At 26.7% G+C, this 27,153-nt stretch overlaps 1 protein-coding gene across 6 annotated transcripts in view; it reads right to left on the bottom strand.

Annotated features, from left to right (window-relative positions):
- LOC132928852 (ADAMTS-like protein 1) overlaps positions 1-27,153 on the bottom strand; it is a 177,266-nt gene that overhangs the window by 104,624 nt on the left and 45,489 nt on the right. For all 6 annotated transcript variants that reach the window (XR_009662066.1, XM_060993798.1, XM_060993769.1 and 3 more), the window contains exon 2: positions 19,676-19,843. Coding sequence is in view for 5 of the 6 variants with exons in the window: in XM_060993798.1 (XP_060849781.1) it covers positions 19,676-19,723 (48 nt within the window). In the remaining variant the exon portion in view is untranslated. The remainder of the gene's footprint in view (positions 1-19,675; positions 19,844-27,153) is intronic.

The following is a 27,153-nucleotide window of genomic DNA, read 5'->3' as shown; positions in this document are numbered from 1 at the left end:
GCAATTATAAAATAATAATAAAAAATTAAAACGTATTTATTAAATACGTTATTAATGTATTTATTGCAGCAGTTGTATTTTGGATTTAATGTGAATACAATTTTCTGAGTTTTAAAGGTCAAAATTAATACGGTGTAAAACTGTAAAGTGATCCGGATAAAAACACCTTTTTGTAATACATGCGGCGTACTATTATAATATTATGTTGTTGTTATTATGATTATTATTGTATACTCACCAGGGCAGGTGTTAATTTATTTGGTGCTATTTCCACTGGCATACACCCGCTCTGATCTCATTCGTTATACAGGCTACGTTCAAACGAAATAAAAAATAAAAATGTTACATTTGAAACGGAGGTGGAAATAATTTTATGGTAAATACGAAACGCTATCTTTAATCCTGTGCTTTATGATTAAGCATTTTAATTACTGAAGTTTACGCGCATGCAGTTGAAAAGATCAACAAATACGAATGAGTATTCGGGTATTCAGGTGTTCTATACTACAATACTACAAATACGTTTTGAATTTGGTAAGATCATTATACACACATTATGTGTGACACATGCGACATAGATACAAAAATATCGTCACTACGCTTGTTGTTGATCTTCAAATATTAATATTAAAATTACTAGAGCGTTGAGAGCGGTTATAACTAGCGTCCTCGGGCTGAGAATTATTCAAATTTAAGGATCATATTTTTTTTGTTTTTAATAAAACGTACTATGTTAAACATGGAAACGGATTTATATAAACTTCATTTCTTTACTCACTGATTTTTTTATGTTTTTAATATTTGTATTTTATACATTACCTCTTATACTAAATAATAATAACTTAAACACATCAATGGAAGTTATTAATAATCAAAATATAATAATATATTACGTCATTATTTTATAAGTATAAAAACTTATGTTTATTTAATCATTTTAATTTTTACCTTTGATAAAATAACATATTTGTATACCCATAACGAGTCGGCTTAAGATAACAACTTTCCACTCTAAAAATAGATTTAAATAAAACCCAATTTATAAATAAAGAAGATAAATTATCATAAAACAGTAAAGCTTATTTATTATAGAGTCGTAATGTTTGTGAGTCTTGAGTTATCCTAGCCACTCCACCAAATCTATGGTAATTTCTAATCGTATATAATATCTTGGAAGTGATTACAATTTAAGGTTTGATTTGATAAGCGTTGAAAATGAGAAACTATTTTTATCGTTATAATATATTTTGTTTGAAACAACTTTAAAGCAACATAATAATATAACATAATTTTCTCGTCGTTAAATTCCTGATTTAATACAGACCGAATAAACGCGTGAGCGATACGCTTATCGAAGCGCGTGATTGATGAAACTACCGTGCATGAGTTATTATTATAACTTTGTAACATACCTATATTTTTGTGAGAGAAGATTAAAATAGAATATAAATCCAAAATATTATGTATAGGATTTATCTGAAATGTATATTTAATTTTCCAAAATGCTTGGGATTAGTGGGATTAACAGGACAAAATCTAAAATCGAGGAACAACGTATGTTAAGAATATCCAATTTAACATATTTAATTTAATGCGTTTGAATTAATTATCTGCATAGTACTGTACTACACTACTACACTACTACTGTATGTGAAAAAAACTGCCACCGGGGGCGTATTAAAGTGGGGAGGTCTAATCCTCTCATGGTTTTTATTTTATGTTTTTAGGATATTATAAAATATATCTAACTAAAAATGCCTTAGGCGATAGGTTAGATTTTTTCCGCAGATCTTAACCCCCTTCCCTGCACATAAATACAAAATGTATGTATATGACACGGCGCAATAAGAATATAGTCGAAGTCTCCACAAAAAAAAAAAAAAAACCACTGATAATAGTATCGACTATCGGGAACCCTGAAATTCATTCCCTTGCCGCGGCTTAGATCTTATCGAATATTTCCTCTCTAAACATTAGATTATACTGGAAAACTATTCAAGAAACATATATATATAAAATATGAACCTGTCACTTAAAGACTAAAAAAAAAATATATTTTTTAATGGAGAATAATCTAAAGTTCTCAATGTGACTGGGGAAACCCAGAACAACCTGCTAAGCCAGCTTAGAGATGCCTCATAAGAAATGAGTAAATTAATATATCCACAGTGTTTCTCCCAAAATAACTACGTGGATATAATCATTTGATTTAGAGTTTTAATATCTACACCTTGTAAGAACGACTTTGTTATGACATCATATTATTATTATTAACTACTTACTATATTGTTATATTTATTATATTTTTGACAAATGTACGTAATTTTATCATAATATAATATATTACTGTTACATTATTAATCATTTTCTATTGGTTACGTTATAAAAACTCTTTATTAAGTCATTTGCCAAAAGATAAATTGAAAATAATTTGTGAGCTCATCTGTGTTAAAGTTTTTTTCATTTTAAAACATTTTTGTCCAAAATTCCTTCGTCTATTAGGTACGATTAATATATTATTATGTTAAACACAATAATAACAAAAAAAAACTTTTGATCAATTATGCAAAATGATTAAAACTCAAATTTACTATAAACAAACTTAATACCAACTAACAAAAATAAAGTCATTAACTCATAAAATATATAATTTATATAGCTTGAACAATTTATCTGTCGTAAGCTAACAGTTGTATAAGATATTATTTAAAATAAATCATAAATATAATAATTCAGTATAGAATTATTGAACGATTTACTCGGTTCATTAACTTTTTAACTTTAATTACAGAAAAAGTATTGTTGTTCGTTACCGTTACGCGATTGATGTCTAAATTAATACGATTTTATTGTTCACCTCCGCCGTCAACCGACAACCGGCGTTTTAATTTCTTATCACTATTTTTTTCAAATGCATATTTTTATATTTTTTTATGTAATTAACGCAGTGTTCGCAATTTCCGTTGATGCAAGTACGTTTACACGATATATAATATAAAAAACATCATCACATTTTGAAATTAACTTTAGTTCAGAGTTCACTTCGTCACAGTATTCTTACGTTTTACCCGGTTTAATGACACGGTGGCATTACATTTCGTACTATTATTATATTTTCATTCTGGTTGGCTTGGCGTTTGTTACTAAATACACCTTTGTGTGCATTCCCCCCTGCCCACCCATCCCTTACGAACACGCGTGTTCAAATGTCACAAACACAGAATTCTCGGACGGTTAAACTTAATAATGTAGATAACGAAGCCACTACACAATGGACTCGGGATTTTTCTACCCGCTTCCCAGCCACACCACGCCCGTTCACTGCGTTTGAAGAACATTGAAAACGTTTGCATGTGTGCAGTGCACAAGATCGGCTGACCCGGGGCTGTTTGCGGGACAAATGCTATGAAATGATTACAGAAAGCAGGAGCGCATGATTGGAGATCAAAGACGCGGGCCTCGAGATTATGATGGTCGGGTAACGAGTGGCGTGGAAAGTACGCCGCAAAATTACCTTCCTTTTATGCGGAATCGTGCAGAATACGTGTGTACCTACGTTTTCCATTTTCGTGTTCTGTCCACTATATTATACACCGAATAATCATACTGACTAGACAAAGAGGAATCATCTACTTATTTAACATCACAGAGATGCGTGCCAGTAACGCGATGACACTTGCACGAACCACCCCCCCCCCTCATTATTGTTCTACTAATTGACTAATGTTTAATTTAATTTACAGCTTACGTACATGTATGTAATATTGTTATTAGAACTTAAAACCAAGCACATTATAATTGTATACGCTACACGGTGCCATGCCATATTTTATTGATATTGAATGTATAATAAACTATTTTGTATACACACGGCGATTGTCTATATTCGCTATACAGTGATATGTATATAATAGTATAATAATGTTTAAACTGTACTGCAGTAATTATAAATTTGTTATGCAGCATAGGTTTAGCATTTGCAAAGATCTAATGGTTGAAATTGGTACATAGAGGGTCCAAGGACTAAAAGTGAACTATTTTTGAAAATAGATTTGATTATTATACAATGATTTGATAAAATAAATCATTTAAAGAAAATAGGACTTCTTACAAAAATAATACCTTTACTATAACAACGATAATACATTAGAATATATAATAATGTAGGTATAGAATTTTTTTGTATTTTATTAATCAATACGCTACAACTTACAAGTTTGTTAGCTTAATATCTTTATCATAATATTAGCTTTTATTATCTATATGTATTATATATTTATATATAGGTATAATATGACACATTTACATATTATACTTGCATTTTTTTAAAATTTGTTTACGTCTTTATATGAATCTGTTTATTACATATTATCGTAATACATAGAATAATGTATCTAATATAAATATTTTAAAATGCGTATTAAAAATGTTTAGTATAATAATATAAAATATTTCTAGTACAATATTGTCAATATTATATAAATAATATTAATAGTAAAAAAAAAAAATCAATCATATTTAATGGTTTATTAAATATTTAATCAATATTATATTACCAACTTAAAATATCCTCTATCATTAACTACATATGTTTCATTGATGTTCAGTAGAATTTTTTTCATGTAATAATAAACTGAAAAACAATTTTATTTTAAAATCATCGATGACTCGAAGACAAAATGAGCTTTTTAAATTGTATTTTGTAAAATGGATGATAAAATTGTTTATTATGTTTGAAATAATTTATTATTGATTTATCAGTCTTATTGGTTTAGAAGATGAAATAACACCTAACGTTACTGCCTATATTATTATTATAATGAAGTAAATGTCAGAAAATCCCCCTCTCTCTGAAATGCATTCAACCGTTATCTTGTTAGAATTTCCATATTATTTAATATTCAAATAAAAACAAATGTGACATTGTCTCAGTTTACGCGCGCAATTTCAATCTTAAATCTTATTTTTTAATTTAATAAATATACAAACTAAACTTTTACAGGTCAATTAACATATTAATTTGTACGTACTGTTTCAAAAACGTATATTTTAACTTGTCAGTGTGTTTCCAAAACTTTAAACATGTAACTAACTGTTGTTTTATTGAGAACTCAAAACAATATGCACGAAACTTGAGAGATTTAAGAAAATTGATTTTTCCGTTGTATTTATACCTTCAAGGGTTATAACTTATAAATGTGTTTCATTAAATTACATCAGACTCGAGTATAAAATTTAACCTCAATTACGGCTATTCATAAAAAAAAAAATCGCTAACGTTAACAATATTATTTTTGCAACAATATAGGTCAAGTTGTTAAACATTTAATGAGTTCTAAATAAACTTCACATCCATTCCTCTCCTGACATATATGTTAATTCAGATTTTGGTGATAAGATAAATACTATTTTTTTAATTAAAAACTATTTCTTACTGGTTGCCTAAATACCTTTAAAAATTATAATATCTATAGTAAAATAATTGTTAAAATATTGATTATGATTATAATATATAGACATATTATAGTGATTTTAATATTTTGAAATAAATTTAATTGATATACATTTGAGTTATATAACCTTAGTTGAGTGTATATTGTTAAACATTTTGTCCTTACTATATTTATATATATAAATATGATATAATTAAAGAGTGTACACTGTACAGTTAACAACAAAATACACGTAAACATGTACGTTATAGGTAGTACAATATGTACGTAATACATACGTAAAATTGAATCATAATAATACTGATCTGGAAATTACGATATTACTACAAACATTTCGATCGGTTTTCACAATGTACAATTGTACACATTATACAATAATTTATGGTTTGTCGTCTAGTTAAATATACATAATATTAAAACATCGATTGATATAAACTGTGTAAATACAAATACGGAAAACAAATACATTCCGTAGGTACACAGTATTCCATGTAGACAGGTAGATACTTCACGTATATTTCTATCTGTTTATGCATTTTAGGTGGTATAAATATTTAGTATTTTAAAAGTAAACACATAATTTTATAAAATTTGCAGTGAACTTGAGGTTTTGGCAGTAAAATAATTTAATAATAATACACTGAAATAATGGAGCGCTATCTTAAATAAAATATTTAGACGGTTTGTGGTTCACGAGGAAATAAGTTTATTTTTATTTTTAATTATACAAATACATAATAATATTTTTATAAAAATATGTAATTAGTATAATAATTTAAAATTTAAATGTACATCACTGTACAACACGAAGTATTATTAGGTTTTTTTTATTATTTTTATTATTATTATTCAGGAGAAATAAAATGAAAATATTTGTTCAAGCAGTCATGTTTAATCATTATGTTCATAGCTCAGAACACACTCTATTTTGCCGTGATTTTTGCACTTGAATAAATTACCAACAACACTTCTCGACTCTCGTTGTCAAAAAATAAATTAACCAATTACTCAAAAATTGTTATACGGCAAGTTACTTATTTTTTATGGTTACAAATTGTAGTTTTTCCTTTGTGTGTATAGTTATAACTACCTAGTTATTTAAACAATTTTCTGAAATAATACACATAGATCAAAAATTAAATAAGTTTACAACATTTTTTTTTCGATTTCAATAAAACTATAATATGTAGGTACTACATAATATACTATTAGCATTTATTTATTGTATTTATGTTTTTTTTTTTTGTAAAAAAAAAATCAAATGTAAAATATTAAATTTATTTGGAAATTTTGTTAAATTTAAATTGCATGTATCTATTATTTTAGAGTTAAAAGGTAGGAAAGTCTTTGTTGTTGGTTTAATAATTATATATCATTATTTATTAAACTTGTTTAAGTTGTTAATATTTTATTGATTATTTAAAACAGTAATGTTTTGTTTGTAATTTTGTAATTTTATCTTTATTAAATAATATTTTATATGCCAAAACCGTTGTCGTTTTAAACGCAAAAAACACACTTTTAAACTGCCTCGGTTAAGCACCATGTTAACCTGACCTAACTATGATTTTAAGTGCCTCATCACAGCCGCACACCATATGAGTAGATTTTTTTTTTATTGCCTCGAAAGTCTACACTCGACCTTTGCCACCAACACATTGAATATTTAGACGCTTTTTTACTCGTATAAAATGCAGCATGTAGCAAAACCATCAATATGCAGTAAACAAAATTTTGCCTTCACAATTATATAAATTAATTGATAACTGGAAATATAAGCTTAATAGAATTTACAAAATATATAATAAACTAGATTTTATATAATTATTTTAGCTATTTATCTACAATTTTTTTTTATCTAAAAGTAATTGCTTTTAAATTTATTTGATTATGGTAGACAGCATATTTAGTTGCTTATGTATAATATAATATTTAGGTATAGTTTATAGGTACGTATATCATATAGATTTTTTCTAATCACTATTAAATTTATTTGTTTTTATTTTATTTGTATTATAATATATTAAATTATATGGTGTGTAAAATAATTATTACCTAAAAAATAATCATCTTTAATAGCTTTATTGATAAATTCTATAAAAAATAATTTTGAAGTTAGTTTTAACGTTATCTTTAAATACTATTGAGATTAAATGCTTGAATTTTAATAATAAACATATCAACTTTAAAAAAGGTAGTCAAGATTCTATCTTATCTTTGTAGATAATTTACTGGGCTTTTAAGGGTTTTTACTTAGTATTGTGGTATATTTATGAAAACCAAGTCAATTTTTTTTTGGAGGTTAAAAAAATTAACGTTAATGATTTATACTCTAGAAAAACTTTTTTTGAATCCAAGAAGAAATATAAAAGTTACTAGTCAGGGTGAAAAATGCAAAGAGTTTTGAGCACTTTGTGCGGTAAATTGGGGTTTTAGTGATAGAACAATGAAATGCAATATTAAGGTCGAGTTCTGTGGTCTCTTTTCACAAGTGGTTTTTTAGGATGGTGAAAAATATAAAAGCCTTTGAAAAGATTTTTTTTCTTTTCTTTCTTTTACATTTTCTACTTTCCTTCTTGTCGCCATAAAAGTTTAAATAGTTGCCATCTACTTCTTTTTATCACCTATTACAAGCATCAAGTAAGTTCACTAGGTGCTGTGTTATTTTTCATAAGTAATTTTGTTTTTAAAGAAATATAGGGTTATATTATTTCATATTCTAACAATTAATAACAAAAACTATTAATTTTAGCAAAGCAACTTTTAAATTTATGTACAGTTTAGATTATTAGGAAAACGTTTTTTTTTTTTATGTACCTAATTATAAATTATATAATTTTGTGAATTATATTTTTAAAATGTCATTATTCATTATAAAAATAAATGAGAATCTTAAGACATAATATTTGCTCTCTCAAGAGCTAAATTAACAAGCTTCTGTTAATATAGGTTAGGTATCTGGTATACTATAAATTTATCGTTTAAATAAGCTAAACACAGACTGTCATGTTTAATTTTTATTTATTTTATATAGTAAATGTTAATTATTATACAACAAAATTGTAATCAATATTATTTTTAGCTTTATGTTTCGAAATTAGAACAAATAATTAAACCAATAGGTAGGGGATAGGTACTTATTTGAAATAAAGTTTATCTTCATAAATATATAGATATAGGTTAAAAATAAAGTTATAAATTCAATTAAATATTTAAACTTTTTACTTAGATTATATTTTATGGTAGTTTAAATTTGTACTTGTTTAATTAGTAAGTCTGCTGTCATAATATTTTATGTTTGTATCATACAATTAACAGAAGATAAAAACGAAAGAATAATATTTCTGTCCATTGTATCTAAATTAATATATCATATGTTGATTAGTCCCTTTTACTATTATGGTGTGTCATTTGTACTTGATGCATTTGGTTGATTAAAATTCTACCAATGACCTATATTCCACGTAGATTGATACATATCATATACATATATTTGCTAATCACTGATCCTCAAAGATAATTGTACACAAATTAAATGGATTAATTTTGTTAAATATTCACTTTAAACCTAAAAATCTAACATTACATTCGATAATTTTAAAGTAAATTAAAGAATATAGTATTATACACACTTGAATAGTTTATTAATGGACATTAAAGATAGTTTTTAATTATATAAATAAATAAATACATAACAAATAGACTTTGTTAAACATAATATTATTATATAATATGGTTTAAATAGTATGTATGTATACCAATGGTATTAATGTGTAATTAATTAATGAAGGTAATAAATATTAAATCGTCTTTGTGATGGAATAAAAATTTAGAATAGACCATGAATTTATTTTTAGAAACTTAATTGCACATTAAAAACTAAATAAACGTTTTAGGGAAATAGACCATTTTTGTTTTGTACATGTAAGTAACTTGTGCGGAAGTTATAATTTTTAATCTAATAACTATATAATATATAGTAACATGACATTAAAAAAGCAATTCTAAGTAAAACTTACTAACTTATGTAATTTAGCATAAATCACAACTTGGTTTATAAAAAATATTAGCTTAAAGCGAATAGTTTAGTAATACTTTTTTATTTTTGATTTTTAGATAATTGAAATACAAATTGAAAATAATCTCTGGCAAAAGTTCATACCAAAACTTATTAATTTAAAAAAAAAATTTCATGGTCATTTCTGTAAGAAATATTTTCATTGCGATTTTTAACATTTTTTTTTTTTAAATACGAGCTTTGAGATTTTTATAAACGAGTATTTCGTATCGTAAGTGTTTATACTGTTTTTCCAATCAACTACGAATGACAACAAGAAAAAAATAAGTGGATAAACTTTATTACCCTAAAAAAATATTCTCAGAAAAATAAATATCATCACAGAATCACTATACTATATGCGTCTGTACCATTCTCGATCATCTCGAGTTCAAAAATATCAAATGGTAAAATATGTTTTATTTGTGTTATTGTGTACGAGATGTTAAGATCCTACGTAAGTTTTCAATTGATAAATCCGATTATTCTGGTTGATAAAATATTAATGTAAAAACTGTAGTTTGCCAATAACATAACCTGAAGAATTTGACATTACAACATTACAATTGTTTACGGGCAAATCGGTTTATGTGTTTTTCGCGAACCAATAAATTTTGTGCGCATTTTCCTCGTAAAATAAAGCGTGTTTTTAAGACGGGCAGGGAAGAAGAGGAAGGTGGTCGGCTGATATAAAAATTTGTCATTTCCGTTTATCCCGGTGGTTTTATGTTTCTGTTTATCAAATTTTATAGTGGTTTTTTGGCATCGACCAATCAATAATTCATTATTTCTATGTACATGTGGACGCGCAAATCTATTGGATCTGAGGTGCTGCAGGACCCAAAAAACTGTATCGATATTTTTACGTACAAGAAAGTAATAATAATAATAATAATAATAGTTATACGCATTTTCTCGGCCGTAATATACACATACTTCGGTTATCATATTCAAGCTTCATCCTAGTACAGACTTTAAACACAAAAAAGGACCGTCGCACAGGTGTGAATTTGAATGGCTAGGTCCTTAAGGTCATTGGGTATTGTCCTGTGGGGCGAGTGCACGGGATTATCGACGGTGTCCAGGTGTTGTTAAAAGTTCCGAGATTTCTTTCTCTAGCCCGGGGAGTGGTCCAAAGTTTTCTTGGGTCGTAAAAATAATAGCCGCCGAGTGTAGGTTTCTTTTTTACATCGGTTTTGACGTTTTTATATTATTATTATTTTTACTTCGCTCCGTTTTATGTACACAAAAAAAACAACAAACAATCGTAAACAAATCCTTCTGGCTGTAATATTCCGAAAAACTTTAAGTTACTATTGCGCAACATGGTTGAAAATGTTTGACTCGTACAATGAATACGTCATGTATATATATATATATATATACATATATATATATATTATACATTTATGCGATATTCTTGCAACGCAACCTATGGATCTGATTTTATAATGATGTTAACTTATTAGTGTTTACAGTACCATCAAGTAATATTATATTATTATTATAATCATTATTGTTATTATGTCTCAATTGTTATTCAAATGGTGTATACAACGATATTCATGTGTTTAATTAATGTTTCCTTGAACAATTTTTTTCAGAAAAAATGTATTTTTTTTTGTACTATCGTTTTTATTATGTATTTTGAGACTTTCAAACAAACTTTTGTGGCGCGCGCGTGTGTGTGTGGGCGTGTGTTGCAACAAATAATAAAATGAGATTATACTTGTCAGACCCTTGTTTATTATCTCATAAATAGAAGACTTTTTCTTCATATTCGCCTACAGCGTATAAAACTTCAAAGACTATAATAGACCAGATAGGTATAATAGGTCACGAACGACTTACTCGCTCCGCCCCTCCATCAACCCCCAAAAATATATTCCAAAACATTGCAATAACAATGTTAGATTATCTAATCGATATCTAAACTATATTGCTTATGTATATTGTATACTGTATACGTTTTTTATTTTATTTTTGTAATACATAATATAATCGTGCATAATAAATTAGTATATTATCCGAAATACTAGAAGTATGTAAATTACTTACTTTACAACTTTTGTCAAAAGTGGTTAGGTTAGGTATTATGTACAAACGCATTTTATTTATTTAAAAAAAATCGATTTGGCCAATTATGACGGCCACACACACCAAAAAAAATAAAATGAAATATCAACCGTATTATTATTATATATTTGTTTGACGGTTGATACACGCTAAGGCTAAGGCAGTGGTGATGAGAGGATGAAGTTAATGGCGTTGCATAGTATCTGTAAACAGGGATGAGAGGTGGAACAATATCAAAATTGTCAGCTTGACTGGAGCGCCCGATTATTTTTTTTTATCTTAATAATGCGAGTCAAATTTTGTGAAGAAAACCGAAGAATATAGAATTGGAAAACGCGTCTAATTTAAGTGGTGAACGTAGAAGATAGTAGACCGGACCAGTGTATATATAACTTCATAAGAGTTAAACGAAAATACAATGTCCAAAATCGATAAGCGCGTGTTGCTCCGAACACGTATTTTAAACGTTTTTTTCCCGAAAACATTTCGCACTCGTATAGTCACTTTGCCATACAACGTTTTCTTTAGATCTACTAGAAATGGGCTAGTAAATACCGGACCGCGGTCGGTAATAGGACCAAATCGAATTTGCGTCTCAATACCGCACAAAAACGCGGATAGACTTAAATGGATTCTATATAGGCACTGTTTTCTTATGGCCACGTTACATTTTTATTTATCGCTTTTATTTTTCTAGCTATACGCGTCGTCCTGCCCAAACATATTATATTCATCCCGCCCATGAAAATTCGCGAAGACGAAATCCATTAAAACCCCCGATGGCCGTTTCCTCGAGTTATGTATTACGCACACATACAACTCAAAAACATAATAATTTAACACTACGCGATTATTTGTATTGGGTAAGGTTATAAGAGCTATTGTTGTATTCACAAAGGGTTATTACAACAAATATACTTGGTTATACACATTACTGAAATCAAGAGGTACCTAAAAGAAGAGCGATTTCACCGGCAACTATGAGTTTAATGTTTGGTTATAATGTATCATAAAGAAAAGTACAATAACTGCTATTACAGTGACAATTATTGCAAGCATTTTCATATTTTATCACTCGTAAACGGTTAATTTAAAATTAATATAATTTTTATATTTTATTTAGGTATAACTTATATTTTTTCAAATCGAATCAAACATAATTAAATATATTATATAATAAAAGATGAAAAAAATTTAAAGAGCGAAATGTTTTGAAGAACATTTTTTATTAAAAATAATATTATATAAAAGGAATATTTTATATAAGCTATAATAGTATTATTTAATTATATATTATGTTTAGTTGTACATCAATATTTCCAGTTTCTCGTTAAACATTTTAAAAATTAAATAAAATAAATTAACTGTAATGTAAATGGTTAGACTAGTTAAATGTTAAATATCTAATCTCTATTAATCAAGGATCATTTAATTGAATATATATTTTCTACAATAAACTTTCTACATTATTTTCTGCTATTGGTTAATGTATAAATGAATTATGGTTAGTTTAATTCAACTTTTATTCTTCTGGTATACAACATGAAAAACTAAAGTTAAGAACTAATATATATTTTTCTGTCGTAACAAATATCTTTAAAATACTATTGTACACAATAAAACGTATATACGTATGTATATTATACACATATATATATATATTATAAATTAATTTTTTTTTATAAATTAAGTTATACGAGTATCATGAATAAAATACAAATTTTAACTAAGTATATATTTGAGAGGTAATAATATTACAGAATTTAATTATTATTAATCACAAAATCTTTAATTAATAGGTTTTTCTGTTTTTTCGTACGGTAATATAACACCATGTTAAAAATTGGTTCCAATTAAAATCAAAACATGAATATTGGAAATGTTTAGAATACAAAATTCATAATAAAACATTAAAAATGATTAAGTGAGGAATAATAAATAATTCCTCGATGTGGTGATTTTCAAAAGTTTATCTGTTACCTGACGTATTATTAAATTGTGTCTATTATCTTATTTAAAGTTGTACTTATTCATTTAAAATTATTACAATAATTATTACAAAAAATAATAATTATATACATAACATGTGTAAAATCTGTATATCTATACCTATATATAACAGCTATAATCTTAAAAAAACGGAAATCGTTTTAAAAATGATTGTTCCTTTAATGCCAAATAATAGCAAAACGTTTTTATTGGACTTAGCACATTCTGTAGAAGCACAAGACTTATCACACGTTTTAAAAATGCATGTTACTTTAATTCCGAATAATGGAAAATCGTTTTTGTCGTACTTTATATATTCTATAGAAGCAAAAAACTTATCATGTGGTTTTTATGCAAGCATGTCGGCGGTCGACGTGATATATTAAACTAAGAAAAACAATTTTACTCTCATTCTATTTTTAATATTTTATGACTTATGAGATATCTGATGACATTTCACAGTATCTGCCAACTAGTATATACCGTTATTGTTAAGTAACAATATATAATAAAATATTTTCTATTGATTCGTCTATAAATATTTATCGTGCAAGAATCAACCACATCCAATAAGTTTGTTTAAACGAATGAGACTACAAGAAATATTAGGAGCCAGCTAAAGGGCATATAAGATATAACTAATAAGATACCACCGAATAAAAACGAAAGTAAAGGTCGACAAAATTTTATGTGATTTTTTAGAAAATTGCAGTCGTCTTGCCGTGGCTTAACACCGAAATAATGTACTAGTTGTAATAGTCTATACTAAACACTCTATAGGATATCATCGGACAAGAAATCTTTAATACAATTTTATACTTGACAATTTATTACAATATGATGTATTGTATGATACGCTTTGTATATTATCGATGATATGATTAATATGAGTATAGAATTTACATGTTGAATATTATTTATGTACAAATATTGAAATACGTATGTCATTATGTTAATTACTCATCATATTTACATTGAAATTAAAATATGAATGAGTAAATAAGTTGTTCAAGTTAAAAAAATGTATACATATACATTTTTTCTTTTTCATTAGTGTTCACCGTTCAGTTATAATGATAATTAGTACCTACAAACGGCGATAAAATATTATACGAATGTATCAAAGAATGTTTAATTTATACAGTTCTGCATATTATGAGTTGTATTTAAAATTAAAAACTAAATAATATTTAAAAAAAACTTAAGTTTTACTAACACTTTTCAAAGAGTACCTGTATCGAGTTCTTTATCGGGTATCAAGGGATACTTCTTTCAATATCCATTAACGTTAATTATTCTTTTTATACTGCAGTTACGATAAAATATTCGATTATTGGTACTAAAAATAAAATAAAATATTTAATTTAATACAATGTCGTTGATGAATCCACGTTTAAACAAAATTCCAAGTATCTACCTACGTAAATGTAATTGAAATTGTATAATTGTTAATTTACTGTAAAGAACATCATATGTATATCTCTATATTACGTAGGTTATAGGTATTAGTAAATAGTGATATAGCTATTTTAAAGTATTAAAAAATCATTATGTTAAAGTTTTTAGTGTTTAATAATAATAAAATTTATATAATATTTTAACAAAATCCATTTTGGTGTAACTCTAATACAAATAACATTAGATACTTAAAACTTTTACCAAATATTTATATTATCATTTTATATTTACAATAAAGTTTTCAAAATATATTGATTCTTTTTCAATATTTATAGGCATGAGACATTTTCAATTTTTTTTAGTTTTTTTTTCTATGTCAATTTAAAATTATTTGCTGAGTAAAAATGCTTTAAAAATTAATATAAAGCTCCTTATTATTCGTTAGTTTTTCAATTAAAAAATATCGAAAATCTATATTCACTATATTTTTTATAAGCGTTTAAAGTTAGAATTTTAACGAAATTTGTCAAAATTGCAAAAAATTGCCAACTAATTCGTAGTAAGAAATTCATAAAAACTATTTTTTTTATTAGGTTTTGAAAATTTAGCAAAATATACCTCATACGCAGTTTATATTGAGACCATAAAATCCAAGAAATATATAAAGATAATTATTTTTTATAGACATTTTAAGCTTAAGTTTCAACGAAATTACAAATTACTTATTTAAACGATAAACAACTATGTTACTTATTTTGTTATAATAAAAATATATAAATTCATTGGAGCTTAAGATATATGTATATTGTATTATTATGAATTTCGATGTACGCAATGACATTTTGATTTATTTTATCATACTATGAACCTATTTATACTGTTTTATGGTATTTACAGAAAGATGTTATTACATTTCGAGTTATATCAGTTGATATAATATGGTATAAATTATTGTTATTATAATAATTAAATACTAAAAGTAAAATAAGTAACATTAATAGCTATTTCAAAATAATATATCATTAAATAAATTTTGTGATGTAGACTGACAGACTGTCTCCGTTCAATGTTTTCTTGTACAATGATATATCATTGAATTCAAATTTATCACACCCATAATAGTAATTCACTCGACACCTAATGTACAACAGAGTGGTACCTACTTGCCTACTTTTTTAAATTGACATTATGTTATTAAACTTAGTCAAATTGGATTTTGATATAGTTTAATGTTGAAAAATAAAATAAATAAATTCAGAGTTCAAATCGTTAAACTATAATTTATATAAAAGAAATATGCCCTTAGAAATCGACCCAAAACATTCAACACCAGACATACTCTCGTAAAATATTTGTGTTCATTTATTTTTCACTGTATGCGTCAAAAGTCGTTTTTATTGTCGCTGTGAAATAAAATTACTTAACGGTTTATTAAACTCAGTTCAAAAAATGTAAACCAATGTTTTACAAGTAGCAAAATATTAAAAAAAAATATATATATGTACTCATTAATATATTTTATTTTCCAAAACCGTTTCAATGACATTTTTTGTTATAAATTACAATACCATATACCATATAAGCTAATTTAAAAATATTATACATGATGATTCACCAATTATGCTTACCCCCATTTTTCATTTAATTATAAATTTAAATTATTAAAATTTTGATTATTAAATTTTAAATTTTGAATTTTTAAATATACTTGAAGGAAATATTTTCAGATAAATGAAAATATTTTTTCTAGGTACTTAAGAAGTGTCCTGTGGTGATGCAAACTTCTGTTTTCAAATGAGAACCTTTTTTTCTGTAATAATTTGTATGTATGATTTTTTGAAAATCTCGATGTACCTAATTGAAAATTCTAGAGTAGTTTTTCAGTTATTAAAATGTTTATATTAAGGATAATAGTCCTTAACAATGTTTTGAAAAATATTAAAAATAACGATATCAAAATAGTATTTATTATACTTGAACCATATTTAAAAATTATATAATATGTAACTATTAATATAAATTCATGTACATCACATTAATTAATAATTTAAAGACTACTAATTTTAATTTGATTCGTCAACATTTTCAGAAAATATTCAATAAATAATTAAAACATAAAAAGGGGCTTATAATTTCTGAAAAAAAAAAACAGAAATTAGTATTACCACAACGGACACAATTCATTCTTTAAGTAGTACAAACAATCTAAAGAATTTTAAAATATGGTCTTTAAATATAATTAAAAACATAGTAAATTCAATTTTTAAAAACTGTATTGTTGAAAAAGAAAAGGGAAACAGGTATGCTGGTGTATCACTTTCTACAAACATTGAATGTAATGACAATATTAATATACTAAGTATACTTTAAATTTTGAATAAATAAAATAAAACTTTCGAGACACCATGGTAATCATTTTAAATACATTTTTTATGGACAATTTCGTATATTTTAAATTAAGCACATACTTAAAACGTACGCACAATAAAAATGTCTATTGTCATTATCAAGGTTACCTTTTAATTATTTTATATTTATGTCGAAAAAATGATATTATAATTAAAATGAATCATAAAAATAAATCGCTACATTTTTCATTTACGTACTCGAATAATTTAATGATATTAATCACCAATTAGTAAATTACGTTATAGTTTTTTTTTTTTAAATCTTTCCATCGTGACAGATTTAAAATTCTAGCGTTTATAATAATAGTTATAATTTGGAGATTGTGCATATTATAATACACCGCGGGTGTTAATATTATGTTCAATTTACCATCCTTTAATCAAACCAATAATTTATATTCTATTTAATTAAACTTATAAACTATAATACACTACAGTAACATGAAATTAATTATATTATAAATTAAAAGTTTTTATTGAGTGATAATTATTTAAATATCGTTTCAAAGATATTCAACCGGCAAAGTTATTATTTTTTTTTGTTTATGGATTTTATTGTTTTACATACGTATGTGTGCTACGCATTATAATATGTATGTATTTTTAAAATAAAATAAAAGCCACGGGGAAAGCCCATTAGCAGCATCTCATACAGTAATCATTATAATTTATCGTTTATCTACAAATGTGTGTAGAATCAACATTAGGTTAAGTTAGATTGTACAATTGTACATTGTACACGAAAATTTGTAATTATATTTAAAAAAAATATATAAAAATGGAATGTAATAAACATACTTTATTAAAAAAAAAATCATAATTTAATATAAAAGTATAGTAATATTAATGTGCTATTAACCGTTTATAGATCTTCTCCAATCAGCTGCCTACGTTCCGTCCCCAAATTAACAAATAATTGATTCCTTGACGCGTGCGCACGATAAACGTAGAGGTTTAAATTGATGAGGCTTTAACCACAAATACATCGGTAGAGAAATTAATTCCTGGTTATGTCATATATAGTATACATATAATGGCAACCTGGTACCGGCCGAAAGTTTGGTACCTATATCCTAGATACAGTTCGAATTCAAGATGTTAGATCACTAGACTAGATTATGCATTAAATAACGAATTGATCTATCTCAAAATAAATTCACTGTTTTACTTTAGAAAACGTTATTTATAATTTAAAATTTTTCCCTTTGAGTTTAGAGTTCTATAGGTACGGTTCTATAGGTTCTATAGTGTTATAAAATAATTTAAAGCGTCTGCATAGCGTGTTTTAAATCGTAGTTGCACATAACATTGTGTACATACCTGCATAAACCAGCGAATACATTAATAAAAATTGTAATGCCCCTTTTGACTTGCTGTAGAGTTGAAATAATATATTGTCATTATTATTATATTACTACATACGTTTGCGAGACGTTTTCTTACGCGTCATAAAATATGCTAATCGTGCTCAACATGCCTGTGTAAATCAAACAGTGTGAAAACTTTTCCAAGTGTGACGATTTAGAAATTATTCACGTAAGGAATCCACGGGTGGCCACTGTAGTATTTGTTTTGATTATTGTTTGAAATAAATCTGTGTAAAATGATGGTTAGGTGTGATAAGATTGCCGTAAGCGGGTTTGTATTATTAGAATGAAAAAAAATGTATGAAATGGGGTAAAAAAAAAAAAAGACGTTGTGGGGTGCTTATGTAACTCCACGGGGTTGCGTAACACTCCACTACACGTATACCGAGTACACCTTTTTTTTTTCTTGAATAAAAACAGTACCTACAGTGAACCGACAAAAACCACACACATGAAAAAAAAACAAATTTTATTACCCTTTTTTACATACATTATTATTAACGTCCAGAAGATAATATTATGAGCACTGTTCCTAAGCAATAGGATTCCTGGCTGATTTCTGAGAGAAATAGAAAATAAGAATTTTTTTATAAAATACAACCGTATCAAATATTATTTTAAGTGAAATCAATAAGCTCGAGTTCCTCCCCCCCCTCAATCGCTGCATACAAACGATCGACATTATGTTATTATTCTTATTATATTATATTATATATCGTAAAGTAGTATTATACGAACACGTATTGCGATGAAAAAAAAAAATAGAAGAAATTGCCTACCACAATCATATTATATTACACAATGTGCACACACGCCAAACACGATATCACTGACATTATTACTTTTGCCGGTGACTGTGTAATATCTTACAGCTGCTGTATGGATGAATTATGATAATAAAAATAATAATGTATCGTCTGTACTTACCATGAGAGTTATGATTAACGCGTTGAAATCTCGCGTGGCGCACACCATGTCGCTGTCGTCGTCGTCGTCGTTATTCGAGGACACTGCGCTATCGAGTAGACGTTTATTTTGTGGGATTTATTGTACTGCGAGCGACGGTTCGATCATCCGGGATTTTCCAACGCAATCCTGAAATTGGTAACATTATCGGATTAATAATAAGACTTTCTTGCTAAGGGTACGTAATCATATATAGACAATTCAAGTAATGAATATGACATGCCCGTCCGATATGCCATATGAATGACCTATAGGTACTAAACGCAAGTGATAAGGCACTGCCTGTTCGGAACGACGGAAAACCGAGGCGGGTTGCCAATGTTTTAATTTTAAAACTCACCCACATTTTTAAAATTCGATAAAAATGTTGATGATATCACCTACATTCCTCTAATATCCACGCCGATTGTAGCAGGTTTATACATTGTAAATTGTGTGTAATGCTTAAAGTGTGAATATTATTTAATAATATTATGTAATCGTTAAATAGGTTACGTTTTAATTTTCATTAAGTAATTAATGAGCCTGAGCTGATTTTAATTTATTAATACATTTTTAATACGGTAAGTAATTATTTTGTATATAGAACATTTCAGAAAGGTATTTCAAGTACAATTTAAGAGTGTAAATATTTTTAAACGTCAAAGTACGCAGTACCTACCTGTCTATCTATACATTTTTGGGGTAAAAAAAGAAATTCAATAAAAACTTACCACATTTTCATTATTTATGTATTGTCTACAAATTACAATAGTGAATATTTAATCACTACCTTTGTAAAATTACACGGAAATCATATAACATAATAAACATAATAATACCAAATAATTCTCCATTATACATGTTTATCAATGAATAATATTGTTTATGATTGTTTTATGTGAAATAATATTTAGTTGTTTACCCTTTAGATTTCAGTAAAATATTATGATATAAAAAATAATGGCCTAATAGCTTAAAAATGTAATCGTCAAACTACCAATTAATAAATACAAATAAAATATTATAATTAATTATGTATTATGTAAGTACAAATAAGTAATAAGTAATAACTAAATTCAGTTTTTTTATTATTAATGAGTAATGACTTATGTTGCAAACTATTAATACTCTAATTCTCTGAACATAAAGTATTCATTTTTAGCATAATATAAAATTCAGTATCTTATTTCATTTCAATTTCAATCTCCAGAATCCTGGAATACTGCAGTATTGTTGACATTGAATTTATATTATATATTAATAAATATATACATTTAAAATATGCTACACTTTTGACAGCAAAATATTATCATTTATCACATATTTAAAGAGACTTATAAAATATTACGTCTTACACGTATTTCACATCAATATATGTACTCATATTCATATTCATATACCATATAGGTACCACGGTACTCATTATAATAATTAATGACGTGTACAAAATGTTATTTAATAGACTGATATTAATACATATTGTGATAGTCTACTTTATTTAAAGGATTGTCGTTTTGATAGTGATAATAACTTTTAAATTATCGATTTTTAGTTTAATGCCATACGATTATAATACCATTTTCGTGGTGTTTCGGTAGTCTAAGTCATAATAATATAAAATTCATATTAATGAGTGGCGTGCAGGATGCTACATATACATGAACACATTTGATAAGGTTATTATTGATTTATATGTTAATTAATTAAAAGTTATTATAAACCACGGATATATTATACGATCAGTATTACATATTATTATGTATGATAATGTAAATATCATAATACATTAAGTTTATTACGTTTTATCATAAATATTGTACACAATTTTGAAATTACGAAGAATATTTCAACGAGAACAAAATATAATATTATGTATTAAATAAATATAAAAATATTGAGAATATACCTGTGTTTATACTTTATGATAAATTATGTATTATAATTATTTTAGATTTTGTTGTCGTCTAAATTGTGCTAGAATAATTATATTGATTTCAATTGCACATGTACACTAGGCGTAATACAATCGTCTAATTTTTTAAAAATGTAATTAATCTAATTTCGTTTACATCACCACAATATTGAAGAAGACATATAATTATTAACGTATAAATATACTGCATTATATGCACATGCACTATATAGGTATACTACCTATAAGGCTAAGTGTTGAGATCACTTAATGCAGCTGACGAAGAGTATCATAATTTCATTACGATAATTTTATCGTAACCTGTATAGTATATGATATAGTAGTAATTATTACTGAATGGTTTTTTTACATTTATTTTAATTTTTAATTTTTTATATTGCTGTTTAATGATCTTGATACTATTAGTTTTCTCGACCGTTTACTGTTAATAAACCCTCAAATAAATAAATATTAGTACACTGGCATCTTTTAAATTATGAATATTTTATTCTACGCATTTGTATTAATAACGTTTATATATATTTGATGTAATTATACTTTTTCTTCGTTATTAATTTTCTAAATTATTTTTAGGGTACCTACTTACATAATTGTGTCCAAGGTATTCTGGTAAAACTAAGCAACCATAATGTATTAGACAGGTGTAGCATAGTCTGGGAGGACTAATAATTAACGATTTAGTTTATTCAGGAAAGGTTTTCTATTTCTTATTCATATACCTATATTAATCCACAGCTGGGGATCGAAAATTGTAATTGGTTTTATCAATAACAAGAAACGTGTTCAGTAACTATTTATGTATGATATATTAATATAAATTATAATATATTAGTTAGTACTTTACTTTACAATTTACAAGATATTCAAGTAATTCAAGCTAACTTACACTGATAGTAAACTGCAATATATTATATCTTAACAAAATATAATATTACATGGTTATTCTTAATGTCTGCAGTAAGGTGCCAAAAAATGTCGAGTACATGTAAACTGTATAGTACTTTATTGGTCGTTTTAATATTTAACATGTAATGCGTGTATAATAATACTGTCATAGTTTACAGAATGAAACGAATGTTGTACAGTTCACATGATAATACGTATGTACGTCTGCCTATATTATATTATATTCACTATTCTCTGTGTAATATGATAAGCATTTTTTTTTTTTTTTAATGCATTTTTAATAATTTATAACGCCAACTACATCATACTTTTTATAAATATGAGATGATATAATATTAGTATAAAAATGAATCATATATTTTTATTTATATTAACTGACTTTCCTGCTAATTGTATTCAACTTATATTATGCATTACGAGATAGTGGATTTGAGTTGACGGTATCGTATATATTAATTGCATTTATGACACTGCGTGTTTCAATTTAATTTAAATGCTTTCATTTGAAAAGTATATTTATAAATAAATGAAGTTTTTTGACAAATATGTATAGTGTTTCGAATAAATTATAGTATTCAAGATTCTATGTATAGCAATCTGCAGTTTTAAATTATTATTATTATTTTTTCAGTTTTTTTGTACGATTAAACAAAAGAGAATAAAAGATGGCTACAAAATTAAAACAATACATCCATTATTATCTTATAGTATAAATTATATGTTGACCAATATTCATGTTGAAAATGTTATACATTGTAGTGGTAACTTGGGGGTTTTTTCGACGAAACGGAAATACAAATTCAAAGGAAGAGTATACGAAGAACGGGATCGAGAAGGCGGCGAAGAAGAGCTAATAATAATTCTGTCCGGCCAAACTCATCGGTTTATTCTGATCACGTCCACTTGTTTGCGTAGTGAGCTATGACTTAAGTATACGAGAAGAAAAAAACCCTTGCGGAGGATGCAAATTTATTTAAATTGAACGACAGACCCAAACGGGTCAGGGATTATGCGGTTCAAGACCATCCAGGAGAGTCCGAAAATTGGTATGGCAAAGAACTTTTGCAATGTTGACGTTTGACAATTTTAAATAAAAAACGATTTCTTATATTTGTTTGGTTAAAAAAGAACGCATGTTTGAAAAAAAATTCCTTATCCATAGACGACATGAATAGAAAATTCGTATTATTTATGAATAATAGTCAGTTCTAATAACATATTTCAAATATATTACCTATGTCATAAGATGAATCATTAAAAAATTATTAACTATTAATTCTAAAATGAATAGTACTTGTATGATCATTAGTTCTATGTGTATTAACTTACTATTACAAAATGTTTTATTCAAATCATAATAAATAAAAGTTTTTTATTTATAATTTTTATATTAATACTCATAAACTATGTAAATAATGTGTTTTTAAATATTTTATATTTTAAAATCGATTATACAATAATCACCAATTAGTGACTCATGAAAGTATATTCAGCTATTTACTCATATGCTTACATGATCCCACGTAATGCATTTAGATAAATACGGCATATAACAAAAACCCCTACTGTGATTATGATATTATTTTAAAACAAATATCACTTTTTGTATAATAATTTACTGTAATAGTCTGTATTACTTTTTAATGAAAATATTTCATAAGAGATATTTTTTTTTTAAGTTTTTAAATAATGGTCAGATAGCTTTAGATTTTTATGAAAGAATTGAAAAATAAATCTTTTTAAATTATTTTAAAAATGCTTTAGAATATAAATGAGTAAAAAAAGATGAATAATTTCGAAGAATGTAACATACAGCATTAATAATTTAATAACAAAGTAATATAAATAACTACTGATAATCTTAATTCTTATTCTATATAATGTCATTAAAAACTTTTTAGTATTAAAAGTATGTACCACTTTGTTATAGTTTTTCGAAAAGTTCTGATACAGGTAACTCGGAAACTGCATAATATGCTAATATTAAATGCAATTATAAAAATATGTTCAATTTAAGTTATGCGATATTGCTATTGCTGTAATTTGAATTATTTGTTTATCGAAGCCTAGTAAAAAATGTCGATCCATAGAAATGTAAATATTTCAGATGTTTCTAAAAATGTATGCTTTCAGGCGGTGTATATTATACTCATAGGTATACCTATATACGCGTATTGCGTACGTATTTTTACTTCCGAGATTTATACAGTAAAATAATACGCCCTAACAATGGCCGTTTTATTCGTCCTACACCAGGATGTCCCAATCAATTTCTTTTTGCCTCACTCGAGCAACCCTTGAACACACTCGAACGCACTCGCACGCACGCGCGTTATTCACATTCGCCCTCGCGTATTATACATTTATGCATTCGTATAGATCCGTTGATCTCGATTGCCGCCACTATTTTACGGCTATACACACACACACACACACACACACACACACACACACACACACACACATATATATATATATATATATGGGTAGCTGACCGACCGCTACGGACGACCGACAACGTGCGCTGTCGACGACCCCGCTGTCCCTGCATTTGAGTATTACAGAAAACTTGGCCGACGGCCGCGGGAGAAGTGCACGGGGGATGGGCACATGATTATGAATAGTGGCTAAAATAAATGCGTGTATTGTGTCTATAGTTATATAGTTTCGCATTGTTTTCTAGTGATTCTGTAGTTTGGAACTGCTGGCCCGGACGATTTTCCATTAAAAATAGTTTTGCAGGACGACAGCATATATAACAAAGTAATATTATATCTGACAACTGCGTGGTGCTCACAAAACCTTGAAACTACTATACTAGTCTACTGCTAGTTTACTACTACTACTATTACTACTACTTTTTTTTCTGTTATCTATAAATCGATAGACCTGAAATACTACTGCTATTGCTATTACTATCACTATTACTACTATAGTAATTACGTACTATACCAATAGTTTTATAACGAAATATGCTACTACTACTTCAGAGAGGTCGAAAATATCATTTAAAATATTATGAAATAGTTCATTATCATGAAAATTTAACTTTTCGTTCATTATCTTTAGATTCTCATTTTTTAATTTCCATCCCATTGCAATGTACATTTTATGAGTGCAAATTACGAGTACCGTAATTAAATTTGGGTTTTTACAACAAATTGTTGATCTTAAATATTCACTGTTTTAATCGTTTATTACTTTTGGAGTAATATGAACCTCGAAGCAAAATTGTCATCCAAAATAAAGTTTATCGAAAATATGTACAAAATTAACATTTTAAGTTACTTATAATTTAGTAATTATTTATTAAATTATTGTCGTAAGTTCAATTGAACTACTCGTTCATTCCGTCTTCTGCTATAACTACTGCCACTATATCCACTCGTTGGCGGATATCACTACCTGTCACACATTTGTTATTGTTGCCGTGGAATTAACGGACCCGTGGACCACGATGCATAGTTATAGAGTGCTACTGACATCCGTCTTCGAGTTTTACCGAAAGACGTTAATTATTTATGTTGGCCGACATTGGTGCGTATCGATCCGGTTTCTCGTCCCTGTCCAGCCAACACTAAAATTACTTTCCTCGTCAATTCGGCCCGAGTCAAAAACAAATCGCATTTAATTAATTTCTCAGTTCAGGTGTACCTATACATATATTCACTCGCCGGTATTATATCACCGCATTATCAAACCGCACACGCATAATAGTTTGCTTGGATTTTAAAACTTTTTTTAACACCATATACGTAGCCATGCGGTGTTGGTATATACTATGTAGTATATACGTATAATATTACTAAAACTATTTCTAAAATTTAGGTTTAACCAATTTAACATTAACTAATTAATTAATTAATTTTTTAACCAAGCTTTTTTTTTACAGCAGATATTTTTTTCTATATAATTTTCTTTTAAATTATTATTTGCATAATTTTCATCATTTCATTCTATGTAAATGTTTCGCGTTGGCTCTAACGAACAATAGATGATTTTTCTATTTGTTTATCGTGTTATTTTTGTTTAATAGTTTAACTTCGAAAAAGAAATGCGCGATAAGATAATAATGTGATTGGTGTGCTTTTAAAAGGTTTTTATTAATGATTATAATATGGCGACCTTTTTAGGAGATTGTGGATATTATAATTATTAAATTATACGTCTATATGTGTATTTCGTTTCATAGGACTTCGACCAAAGTACTCGAGGCGATCAATTAAAATTTTACAGGTATTTTATTAATGCGTTCTAGGAGGTTACGTCTACTTCAAACCAAAAATAAACAGACAGCTTGCTCTCTTTTTTTCGTATGTTTGAATTTGTAATTTGTTAAAACATTGCATAAAATACTGAGGTCCACGGATTGATTAATTAATTAATTCCGTAGTTCAAATGTTGGCTTAAAATAGACCTACAGTAATAACTAATAAATAAAGGAAGGATAATAATTATTATTATTGTATTCGATTTGTTATTTGAAATAAATTCAACTTAAAATTAATTTAATTTCAATTTTATACGACAGTTAATTATAATCAATTTATGTCTGTAACCGATTGTTAAACTTTAAAATAAACTTTTTTTGCGTTGATTTTGTAATGTAATTGCGTTA

This window comes from Rhopalosiphum padi, chromosome 1 (genome assembly GCF_020882245.1).
Source record: "Rhopalosiphum padi isolate XX-2018 chromosome 1, ASM2088224v1, whole genome shotgun sequence".
Classification (NCBI taxonomy): Eukaryota; Metazoa; Arthropoda; class Insecta; order Hemiptera; family Aphididae; genus Rhopalosiphum; species Rhopalosiphum padi.
This window is presented reverse-complemented; position numbering and strand designations above follow the sequence as displayed.